The sequence below is a fragment of the Rousettus aegyptiacus genome, unplaced genomic scaffold (assembly GCF_014176215.1).
Source record: "Rousettus aegyptiacus isolate mRouAeg1 unplaced genomic scaffold, mRouAeg1.p scaffold_m13_p_4, whole genome shotgun sequence".
Lineage (NCBI taxonomy): Eukaryota > Metazoa > Chordata > Mammalia > Chiroptera > Pteropodidae > Rousettus > Rousettus aegyptiacus.
Genome location: NW_023416307.1, coordinates 152,992,763 through 153,005,145, shown reverse-complemented (window position 1 = coordinate 153,005,145; position 12,383 = coordinate 152,992,763). Strand labels below are relative to the sequence as shown.

At 53.0% G+C, this 12,383-nt stretch overlaps 1 protein-coding gene across 2 annotated transcripts in view; it reads right to left on the bottom strand.

The window, feature by feature from the left end:
- The window catches only part of LARS2 (leucyl-tRNA synthetase 2, mitochondrial), a 120,393-nt gene that overhangs the window by 15,926 nt on the left and 92,084 nt on the right, over nt 1-12,383 (bottom strand). For both annotated transcript variants that reach the window (XM_036218806.1, XM_016141333.2), the window contains exons 15-16: nt 3,584-3,684; nt 1,468-1,650 (exon numbers count right to left, since the gene is read on the bottom strand). In XM_036218806.1, coding sequence (XP_036074699.1) covers nt 1,468-1,650; nt 3,584-3,684 — 284 coding nt within the window. The remainder of the gene's footprint in view (nt 1-1,467; nt 1,651-3,583; nt 3,685-12,383) is intronic.

Sequence of the window (12,383 nt, the reverse complement as noted above, 5' to 3'; positions counted from 1 at the left end):
ATGGCGGGTGCAGCTCCCCTCGCCCCCTCCGGAGCCGAGAGAAACACCCGTGAGTTGAAGACACTTCACTGCGCCCCGAGGGAGGCGCCCGCGGGCAGGTGGCAGGGTCCTCCCATGTCCGGGAGCTCAGAGCAGGCCCGGCTCCGTCACACGCTACAGCCCCCGACGAGCAGAGCCCTGGGCGGCGGCGCTACTCAGAGCACTGCCCGCTGTCCGTCGCTGACCCACGACGAGCCCGGAGGCTCGGCCAGGACGCGCGGAGCGCGCGGCCCCGGTGATCAAGAAAGCTTGTGGTGACGAGTGTCCGGGCTATCGGCGGTGTGCTTGGAGGCACAGCTGACTCGCGCCGGTACAGGCCTCTCGCCTCACGTGGACAGGTGGCCTGCGGGGGCAGCGGTCCGCGGACCACGCTGGGGGCCGCACAGCTGCTCAGCTCACGAGGCGTTTGAACACGGTCCCTGCCCTGGCGGGTAGGTGTGCATTTCCTGTTTCAGACACGTTTGTCAACTCCCGTTGCTCCTCTGATCTGCCGGAGGAGCTGAACGGCTTCATCTGGTGGCCCTGGGTCACACGGTTAGCCAAACGGGCTGGTCTAGGGATTTTACTCTTTGGCCATGGAGCTAGGCATTTTTAAGCCTGGAAGGCTTGTCAGAAACGGATTCCTCGAGCCATTTCTACAGGGCGGGGTGGAGAGCCAGGACCTCTGCTAAAGGTCTGCACTTTGTAAGTCCCCAGAGATTCGGACGCAGCTAGTCCTGGGGCTGGCATCTGTGACTCGTGCTCCAGGCCGCACCTCTCACTGGAAACGGTCAAAATAAACGGTGACCCCGGGCCTCTGACTTCGCGTCCCATACACGTGGGGCAGACCACGTGGCTGTTGGACAGTTTATTCTAAGATGTCCAGATACCAGGACTATTACCTCGCGCGCCGTTAGAGCTAAGCAGCCGCGGAGAGGACAAGCACCCCTGTGAGGGGCTCTGGAGGCGGCCGCGGTGACCGAAGAGGTCGCCGGTAACATCAGCCATGGCGGGGGGGCGGGGGTGTGGGGGGGTTCTGGATGGGTGAGGGCCGGTGACACTGGTCTAGAAAAAGTCTCTGGGACAGATTGAGAGGGGCCCAGGGGCAGCGTGGGAGACAGCCCGGCTCTCCGGGGCTGTCCTCATGGCGGGCCCCCACAGAACCCGCACGAGACCGCAGACGCGGCAGAGGCCGGCTCCCGGCCCCGGGTCAGCCGGTCCGGGCCGAGGACCGGGAATCCGCCACGGCGACGGGCTCCCCGAGTGATGCTGAGTGTTCCGTCAGGGAGCCCTGGGCGGAGCAGCCGACAAACCGCTACTCGCCTCACGGAACTGATTGCTAGACTCCTCTGCTACCGCCTTCGGCAAAGACCCCTGTGTCCCCGGGGCCCCCCCGGCGTCGGAGGCAGGCCGCGAAGGCGGCAGGCGGGGAAGGGGCGGGCGACTCACTCTTCACGTCCCACAGGATGTCCTTCTCAGGAGGGGCGGCGAAAAGCAGGTAGAGCCGCACCGTGTCGACGCCGTACAGCTCGACCGCCTCCTCGGGCTCCACGCCGTTGTGCTTGGACTTGCTCATTTTCTCCCACGTCACCTCCACCTTCTCTCCGGTTTTTGCGTGGACGGGAACAGGACCTGGACGCCAGAATAACACGTATGTGTGGTGCGCGTGACTCCGAGTGGTTCTGCAGAAACACGCTCGCTCAGAAAACACTGGCGAGCAGTTACCAGCGCCCCCTCGAGAACCCCACGACGCGCGTGACATGCCTCTCTCTCCCTCCGCGCTGTACCATGAACGGTTTTTAAATAATCGAGGCCCACCCCCCACCCCCCGAGTCTCCCTTGCATGGACAGACAGCATGGTTTTAACGGCCCGTGACAGCTTCTTCTCAACCACAAAATGAGACCAAGCAACTTCCCCCTTTATAAAAGTAAATTATTTACATACAAAAAAAAGGAACGTGAAAAGGGTGAGAAAGACTCGCACACGCGGCTGTCTTCCTTACGGATTCACGGTCTCCTGCGGCAGCAGGCAGCTGACCCGCGAGGGGCTCAGGGCAGCACGGCACCCTGAGCGGTCACGCCGCCTCCAGACCTGGCCTCGGAGGCCGTGCCGCAGGCCCCCGGCGAGACCCCGCACTGTCAGGCCCCGTGCGGCTAACTCGCTGGGCTCACACTAACCGTCCTGCCCCTTTGCGGTGCCAGCCCGCCACGCCCTGTTCTCTGGAACTGTCTCTGCCCCACCTACACGCCAGTGGTCCAGATGGTGCTGATGCAAGAGGCCGTAAATGGCCACGTGTGGATGAGGTGACCCTGCTGCCAAGCCCCAGTGGCCGGGACCACCAGGAAGGACCTGACGCGGCTAAGCCTCTTTCTCAGGAATTGGAACTAAGAGACAGAACCTGCTTTGATGCTGTTGGGGGCTGGACCCTTAAAGTCCTAGAGAGAAGGGGCAAGGCTCGGCACGGTGGCTCCCCAGGTTGCTGTGCAATCTGAAATTAGGGAGAGCAGAAGCCGCGCCTGGAGGAAGGAGAGCAGAACAGAGAAGCAGGAAGAGGAACTCGGGGCTGGAGAAAGGGCGAGGAGAAAGGAGCGGCCTGGTGGCTTCCCACAGGCTGAGGGCCCAGCTGTACTTCCTGCAGCTATTTGGGTGACATTCTCACGTCCTTTGCTGAACACGCCTTTGGGTGGAGTTCTGTCTCTTCCAGCCAAATAATCCCCCACTCCAACAGCAGCTGAACCCCCAAGGGGCCTATATGTATGTCCCTAACAGCCGACTCCCACATTGAGGCACATCCCTTAAGGCGATGGAGGCCTGTCCTTGTCCATCAAGTTTCCTGTCCCAGGGGCAAGTCTGCGTGAGAAGGGACAAGATGTCCACAACGTTGCGTGGCCCGATGACCTCGGAGCACAGGGGGTCGTTTCACACAGCTGTGCTGAGGCTCAGGGACCCGGTTTCCTGCGTGCCTCCAACACACAGGCCCCAGGCTGCGGGGAGCCTTCATGGCACTGCATGCGCTTTAGGGACCAGGCACTTTCCTGGCCAGAGATGCTGAGAAGTAAGAAGAAGGTGCCCTCTCTGGGCAGACGTGGCCCTGAGGCGCGTGGTTTGGCAAGCGGCCGGATTCTGGGCCCTGGTCACCTCGGCCGGTGCCTTTGTGCAGTGTGCAAACTGCACAGCTATAATACGCCTCTAGACCACGTGGAGAGAAACGCTGGGGGTACCTCGGTCTTGGAAAAGCGTCTCTAGGGCCTGGGAACTCTGTCTCTGGGAGGGACTGTCCAACACGAGATAGGACAAGTGATGCCCAAGCTCGTTACGCACAAAAACCCTTCCAAAGGCTGCCGCTGGGGCTGCCCTGGGTGGGGCTGAGGAGCAGGGAGCCGGTCCCAGCCCAGGCTTCCGAGGGCGCCAGCCCAGAGCAAGTGGAAAGAGGCCAGCGGGTCCCACCTCTGGACTCCCCACCCGGCCAAGGCCTGGCCGAGCACGCAGGCTCTGTCAATGGCTCGTAGGCCTGACCTCAGTTCTTTGCATGTACCTGGATGGGACTGCGTGGGCCATGCTTACCTGTGAGGTCTACTTCCCCTCTCTGAAGATACTGCCCGGACGGTAGGCGGAATGTCTGCCCCTTGATAAGGCCTTGGGCTAGCAGCTTATGAAAAGGCTCCCTGAGAAAGAATCACAGGAAAAGTAAACTGGCGGGGCAGGGATTTGGTGCATGAAGAAAACAGCAGTTTAGACCTTACCAGCTGAGACAGAGAACCGCCCTCCACGAACACAGGTGGGCTGAGCAACGCCGCTTCGGACCCGACCTGAGCACAGGGCTCCTTATAAACAAGCAATAAGAAAGTCAAGTCCAACCGGCAGGTACTGACTACTTTCCACTGTAGTGAAGTGGAAAGTACGTTAGGCTTCGCGTCTGGAAGACCTGGGTTTGAGTCTCAGTCAGTTCTGCTTCTCCGTGAATTCTGTGAGCCAAGGCAAGTCGCTTACTTGTTCTTAGCGTCAGTTTGCTTATCCGTAAAACGGAGGCAAAAATCTGCCTCGTAGAGTTGTTGGGAAGATGAAACGAAATGTCTGCATCTACGTACTCGTACATTTTAAAGAGCCACAGATGTCTGCTACATGCTGAGCCCAGCACGAGGAAGGGCTCAAGGACACAGAGAGGTTTAAGCAGGCGACTTTTTTTTTTTTCCTTAAACAAATATATATAGTGACTGCTTACATTCTTTTTAAAAATTTAATCAAATGATACATGAATATATCTTTTGTGTTCAAATTCAAACATTATCTCCTCTTTCTAGGCCTATTCCCCACTGAGGAGGTGGTTATTATTGATAGTTTGGTGAATATCATGGAAAAGTCTGGAGACTTTTTTCAATGCCTTTTCCATATAAACCTGAACATACGTGTATATGGTTGCATAGATTTTGGGGGGATTTAAATAAATGGATCATAATACATATTACTCTGTGGTATTTCATTTAATAATATGAATGGATGTTTTCCCCCACAACGGTCCACATAGATCTATCTCATTTTTAAACAGCTATCTAGATATCTACAGTATGGATGAATTATAATTTATTTATAGTGCCTGTTTTTTAAAACATAGTTTTAGTTACACCCTTTCTGGCTAAGTAGTGAAAGACATACTTTTTCTCTTGCGAGGACAAGTAGCAGATGGCCCTCACACTGAAACGGCTTTATTTGGAAGTTGAAACGGTTTTCTCTGAAGAAGCCACCTGGTTCAGTTTTGAAGCGTGTGAGCAAGACCTGCTCCACACTCACCAGTGACCTCACAGACCTTTAATATGCAAACCCTTTGGGCTTTTGAGTTCGTATAAGGGGTGGCTTTTATTAACAGGTTCAAAAACCCAATACCTTCAAAGAGGCCAAACTGGCCACAAACCCAGCTCTGGTGATGTGGGTAGGAGGGGCTGGCTTTGTTAATTTAATAGGATCTCATCTCACACAAGAGGCCATCAGATTTAGACTGTTACTGACGGTGGCCTCTGGAACCCCCCCCCCCCACAATCCGTACACTGTGCAGCCCCTGTCTTAATGACTGTGTGGACAGAGGTGGTTTAAAGGAAACTTCCTAGTGGATTTGGGGGGTGGGGGAGGGGACAGAGGGGAACAAAGAGACCGTCTGGGGAAGAGATGAGGGTCCGCTAGAAAAAAAGGAATTCCTGGCCTGTGTATTTTAAAATCTTATGAGTATATGTTTACACGCTGCTGCCTAACACAAAAGAAAGAGACCTCAGGATGTCTTAGGGATGGAAGGGGTGGTAATAATCTGATCTCAAAGATAAAGCTGAGCAGGATGATCCCAACTGGGCGCACTGAAGCCTCCAGGCGGGGTGGGGGAAGAGAGAGGAATCCTGGGCTCTGCTCGGGCAGTTCCCCAGGTGGCACAACGCCGCCCCCCTGTGGGAACGGACGGAATTACAACCCCAGCCTCTGCCGGCACCTCCAGCCGGCCGCCTAAGGCCGCACTCACTCCTCAGGCCTCATCTTCACAGCTCTCGGTTTTCTCAGCAGACTTTTACATGAAGTGGAGCGCACACGCTGAAAAGGATGTAAACCCTAGGGGTGAAGCCTGATGAACCGTCACCACATAAACATACCGGTGTGACCAGCTCAGGTCAATGACCAGGATGTGCCGACCCCCTGTGGGCCCCACCAACGCCCTTCTGGGCACGGTCCCCCCACCAGGGGCCCCACCGACCTGGCTTCTCACCCCATTGATCGCTCCTGCCTAACCCTTTCGGCGGGGTCAGCTCGGTCCACACCGTACGCTTTCCCTGGGACTGGCAGGCATTCTAGGGCTGCTAGAGAAACGAATTGCCCCACTTCCGAAACACGACAGCACCCGGTCGCTGACGCTCGCTGGGCCCCTTCTCCCGGGGCTGCAGTGCCGCGGGGCTGTCCCGGGAGGGCCACCTCGGCAGAAGCGCTGAGACTGGGCACGACGCACCCCCGGCCCTCTCTGACCCCTGGCGGCACTTCCTGGTCGGCTCAGGCTGAGCTCGGAACTCTTCTTGGCACATTTTCAGAGAGCAGAGTCACCGCGTGAAAGTGACCGTTCCTTTACTCAGCAGGTGCTGACCCAGTGCCCGCTGCGCGCCGGGCACTGAGCCGGGCACCGGGGGTGTCCTGGTGGGCGCAGCAGTCCCTGCCCTCGGGGCGCCGGCCTGTCTGCTGTCACCGAACCAACCCAACGCCAACCACCCTCGGAGCGGCGAGGAAGGAGAAGGAAGCGTCTAGTCGGACCTGACCGCCGGCCCCTTCCAGACCAAGCCCCGGCGCCCGGCCCGGCTGCCCCTGCTCCCTCCCGCCTCCTCCGCTCTTTCCACGTGTTCCCCACATGCGCTTCCGAGTCCTCGCTCACACTGTTCCCTGCAGCGCAATCAAAACTGCCCATCTGTCGAAGCTCTACCCCTCCCAGGCTCGACTCCAACGCCGCCTCTACCGTGAAGGCGTCTCGAGCCCTCCCAGTCAGATTTAGCCGCTTGTTCCTCACGGGTGCGGCTAGCACCGCTCCTGGAACTGCCTGTGGCAGATACTGAATTTTACCGTGTGAACAGGTAGGTCGCTCCCTGTCTGTCTTTCTCCTGTGAGGATGAAATAGACGAGGAAAATCCCTGAGGACCCCTCCCGGCGCCCGGTTCACAGCAGAGGTGCGATGAGTGTTAAGTGGCATGAACTTAAATCGGGTTTGTTCCCGGGAACGAACAAGCCGGCCGGCAGCAGAGGAGGGGACGGCGCGGAGGGGGACGAGCAGGAGGCGAAGGGAGGGCAGGCTCGGGGTGCTACGGCTTCCCGTTGTGGCCGTGACCTTTCTGCACCCAAACCCTGTCCACTTCGCGCGCGCAGGAAGCTGAGCGGCCGCAAGGGCGCGGGAGGGGGCGCGCACCCCGAGTCCGTGTGGCAGTTCGCAGTGGGGAAGGGGCGCCTCCCAGCACCTGCTCGTTCGCCAGCGGCCCCCCCAGGGCTGTGGGAATCTGGTTCTCCTTTCCTTGGCTGAAGCCAGCCACATCCGCCCCCGTGTGTGGTTTGGCTCTGAATGAGGAGTCGCACTTTATTCAACGCGCATCGGGGAGACGACGAGGTACAGGGCACTCTGCAGTCGATCGGAGAGCTCACAGAACCATGGCAGCCAGGACATGCTCGGAGAAAACCGTCAGCACCATGAGGAGGGGGCGTGGGAACGAGGGTCGAGGCGACGTCGAGGGCCCTGACGGGCTTGGAACCCAGTCCTGCGGGAGCGGAAATCACAGCCCGTCGCCAAGGTCATCATCACGACGCCCGACTGGAGCAGTGTATTTCCTATTTGCTCACTCATTCACTCACTCGGCAACTGGTACTTGGGAACAAACATGTCTAAGCAGCTGCGTTATTCATCCACACTCACCACAGGGACCGAGCGTAGCAGGGGCCTTTGAAAGAAAACGGAAAACCCGCAACTCTAAGCCATCAACAAACCCCTTCTGACTCGGGCCATCGAAAGTGGGGGCGCCGCGCAGGCCCTCTGCCTGGAGGAAGGCCCAGACGGTTTCGCTTCATGAAGGCACATTTGTGCTTTTTTCCCCCTCCGGGCCAGCTTTCTCCTTCCTCCTTCGCCCCCAGCCCCGGAGGTGCGTCGCGTGGCTTGTGCTGCATGCGGCACGGCTCCAGGCAAGCAGCGTGACCAGCGTGGTGGGTCTGCATGCTTCCTGGACAGTTCCGACTGCACCAATTCAGACACTGCAACGACTGAAGTCTGCGGGTGACTGAAGGCCGCCTTTACTCCACCACGAGAGGAAGGCAGGCAGAGAGGAAGGGAGAGACCGACGGAGGGGAGGGAGAAACTGAGAAAGAGGGTGGGCTGAGGAGGGTTGCTAATTTGTAGGATAAACAAGAAATTTCAGAACAGACTGACGCGCTGTTAAGCATCCTAATAAAAATCACTGCATACAAGGAATATACTAACCAAGATGTGGCTATGAGAATCTCAGGACTCAGCAGAGCCCTAACTAGTCCCCGGGGATGACAGTGACCTACTTTGCAAAGCCCTGGATAGCCTGCTGCCTACTCCCCTGACCCGGGCAGGCGGCTACCGTGCAGATCTGAAAAAAGGAAATAGGAAGCCGAGGAGCTCTGAAAACGGTCTCTGGCTTGGGCTTCCCAGGCTAAGTGCACCTCCCTCTCCGTCCTCGCCTCGCGTCTGCGACCGTCATGTCACACCATTAGCCAGTTTCGGAGCATTGAACTATGGCTCGGTTCTAAAGTACAGTGTTCCTATTTCCCAGCAGCAGGCCAGCGGCTCGGAAGGCGGCCTTACTGATGAGAGAGCGCCAAGCACAGCTTCTCTTCCTTCCCTTTCTCTTGCCTCAATGGCTCCGTTTCTGGCGTGATCACAGGAGCGGGAGAAAAGCTGCGCCGACCAGCGCCTGCTGAGCTCTCCGCGGTCAGCAGGCGGCTGTGAAGAGCGGGGCAGCAGCTCCGGCCTCCCCCGCTCTCTGTCGACTGCAAACGGCTGGGAGAATTGGGAGAATCTCGGCTCAGGGGATTTAGTGTCTCCCTGAGTCGCATCAAAGAGCAACGACAGGGCCTGACAAGCCTCCCAGGGTACAGCTGTCTCTTCCAAAGCGAGAGAAAAGGTTATTTCAGGTCAGTGGAGGTGGCTGTGAGTGCTCCCCCATTGCAAGGGGCCGCTCCGTATTGTCCACCCTGGTCCTGTGGCCCAGCGCTGACATCCAGACAAAGCTGATGCCTGCCCCACACCCAGGGATCAGACCTGGGGGCTCGTGGCGTTTCCCTGATGCAGAAGACATACTGCGAATGATCCCCCCCCACCCCCCGTTACAAAGTTACATAATCATTGTAAAAAAAATCTGGAAAAACTCGTAAGTGCATTAAAAAAATTAATAAAATCATTGATGAGCTCAGCATCCAGAGAAGACTCGTGTTAACTTGCTGGCATAATTTTTGCCAGTCTTTTCTCTTGCACGGCGTATGTGTGTGGTCCATACATATAAAGACAGCAATAACCAAACTGAATCTACAGCTTTGTATCTTGCTTTGTTCAAACCTCATTATTTCAGATGCATTTCTCCATGTTACTAAACATTCTCTGTAATATAATTTTAAAGGGTTGTCCAGGACTCTTCTCTACAGCTCGACTCTACTTGATTTACTCTTTCTCAGCATTTTGGGGCATTTCGGTTGGTTGTATCCGAATCTTTAGTTATACTTGAAATAACACTGTGGTGCCTAAGTCTGCATTTCCGATCATTTCCTTAGGACAGATTTCTAGAAGTGCGATAAGTGTGTCTGAAGTGTGCACGTCTTTAAGACTCTCACTATACGTGTCGCCAAAATGCTTTTCAGGAAGGTTGTTCCGAACCACCTTCCCACAGCAAAGGCCTTTGGGCTCTGTGGAAAGTGGCTCCTTGTTGCTGTTTAATTTGTATTCCCTTGCTTGCCAGTGAGGAAAACAGTTTGTGGTATGTTTCTTGATCATTCGTTTATCTTCTTTTGCGAGGGCCTGCTGACGTTAATTCTGACTCAATCATTAATCCTGGGGTTTCGGGCACACGACCGAGGTACCTACTGCCCCGCGTGGTGGCACGCCCAGCCTGGAGGCCACATGGTAAAGAGACCTTCTGAATGTTCGAAGTGCAAACATGAACAAACGCGCAAGTGGTGAACGAAAAGGCTGGGATCCTTTTAGAAAACGGGGAAGACCGTTGGATCCGCATAGACCCCTTGCTGTGGATATTTGAAAAAACCAGAATTACGGAGTGAAAACAGGCTCGGAGGTGACTGAATCCCTAAGTCATGAGGCCAATGACTACCAAGGGGGTTAGGGCTCTTGTCCAGATGCTAACGAGGGCCTGACTCAGCATGGGACATAGGTCTTTGGGCTCCCGGTCTGGAGCTACTACTTGTGACAGTGGCCAAGGCACTGAGAGATGAAAACAGAATTAGACCAGTGGAAGTCTCAAATAGCCTCCTGAAATGACAATGCCACTCGAGAGGAATACATAAAATTCTGATTTATATGCAATTCTAGGGCCGGGGTGGGGGGCGGGGGGGGGAGAAGCCGATAAAGAGAATGAAGCTCGTGCTTGACAGGTGTCCATTTTTCCCCCTTGGCCAGCTTGATAAAGCTGTTCGTAGGCTTTCGAACACGCTAACGGAAGCATTGTGACTCGCTCGTCACGCAAGCGGCTGCTTTTCGTTTCACTGTGGGCTGATGGGTTCACCGGAATGCCTCTGATACAGAGGTGCCGCTCAGAGATAGTGTCGGAGCTGCTGCTGCTCTGACACGAGTTAAGAATGTGACTTAAGAAGACTGATCCTGCCAACTGTGCTGAGGGACAGCGATGAGATGGCTCTCAGCTCCTTCTTCAAAAAGGCCAGACTTCTGAGTAGTTAAAACAAATCTCTCGCTTTTCAGCGGGGTCGGGAGGGCGCAGAACAGAATCTTATCATCTTGTAAAGAATTTTTAAAAGCCCTAAATACTGCACAGATATATTTCAATTAATACCACATGGCTGTCCTTCAAAGATGATGGCAAAGCAAATCCCACGTGCGCCTGGGAACTTTACAAATTAGAAATTCATTTGAACAGAAACAAAGCCATTCCTGAAACTATATTTTAAAATTATATCAGAATGCTGCAAACCTTTTTACTCCTCAAATATAGTTTTAAACCACGGTAAAGAAGTCATAAAAAGTACCCAGGCCCTGTCCTATTCCTTAAAATGATTAGCCATTAAATAATTTATCGCTTCACTTGTTGCTTCTACAAATAATTGTCCAGAAGCTGGAGAAACATGCCGCACTGTTAAGGAGCCAGAAATCACGTACGGTCTTCATTTCTAGATCTACATGAGAAGGAAATATCTCTCATGTTATATTTGGTCTTTGAACTTAACCTCTATCCAATTCTCCCCTATCCCAAGGAGAACCTTTCCTTTAAAGAACATACACTTTTATCTGTTTATATCAAGGAATTAAACTTAATTTATTTGAACATATATTCACTGGACTGTGACAGTAATGGAACACAATTTCCGTCCTCAGGGGTACTCTTTAACTAGTAAGGTAAAGAGGTTCCCATGGAGAAGAAATGTAAGGCAGACTCACAAATTCTATGACCCACGGTACAAATATTTTAACTAATTTATTACCTGAGGATTATTGTTGCTAATGTGTTTAGTGTCCTGAGGCAGACCAGTTTATTTTTACACATGACGCTGTCTGGGACTAATGAACAGAAAATCATTTTAAGTACTTAATTTACATTCTAAATTAGCTTTCGGTACAGTAGATTTTTAATCCGTGTGTGCCCCTTCACGAAGTGAGGGAGCAGGTGTGGGGTCAGGGCGACGGGAGGAAGCTCGCAATGCGCTGCTTTTAAAGGAAACTGGATTTTAGTCTGCATCACAGAGGTTTAAAAGCTAATGTTTTTTATCTACCAAAAAATTCAAAACACAAATCCTTTGGCCCACATTCCCCATTGTTAGGACTTGAACCTACAGATATGATTCCAAATACCTGCCAATAGAGAGAGAATCACTGGACTTTTTTTTTTTTTTTTTTTTTGGTAATAGCAATTTGAAAAATAGGTGACTGTTTAAATAAATTATGGCATATCCATATGATGAAATACTATGCATTAATAAAAACAGAAGATTTGTATGTGCTGCTGTAGAAAGAGCATCATTATACATTAATAAATCAAAAAAGCAAAAGATACATACATAATACAGGTAACATTTTAAAAATGAGTATATTAATAGGAACATGGAGATATGCAAAATATTTATCTGAGAGAAATAAAAGTTGCAGACTGAGGGGAAGAATGAGGGGTGGGACGTGGGGAGGGAGATTCAACCTTCACTTTCTTGCAGCTAAAAAGTTTAATCTTAGACATGCACTACTTTATTATTGTTGTTGTTGTTGTTGTTGTTAATGGGTTATCTGGGCAGGGAGAGAATCAGGGTTTTTTTCCCCCTTTTTCTTCTCTGCGATTAAAAATTATTCTAAAGAACCTTGTATTTAAAAAGAAAAACCACACACAAAACATAATAACTAAAAAAAAAAAAATCCCAGGAATTATGCAACTGATGAAAAACAGGTCATAAGGCCAGATAAGATATAAAAAATTATTTTAAATGTGTCATTGAGTTGGCAAACTCTATGAGACGAGGTTGCAATAAATGTATTTTTAGACGAGTAAGAATTAATTAGATGGACCTTAACTAAGGAACGTTAAGAGATATTCTAAAGTATGAGTTTCAGATAAAAGGGAGATCATTTCAGATGTTAAGGTCAGAGATGCAAAAATGAAGAGTGAAGTAAGATATCAGC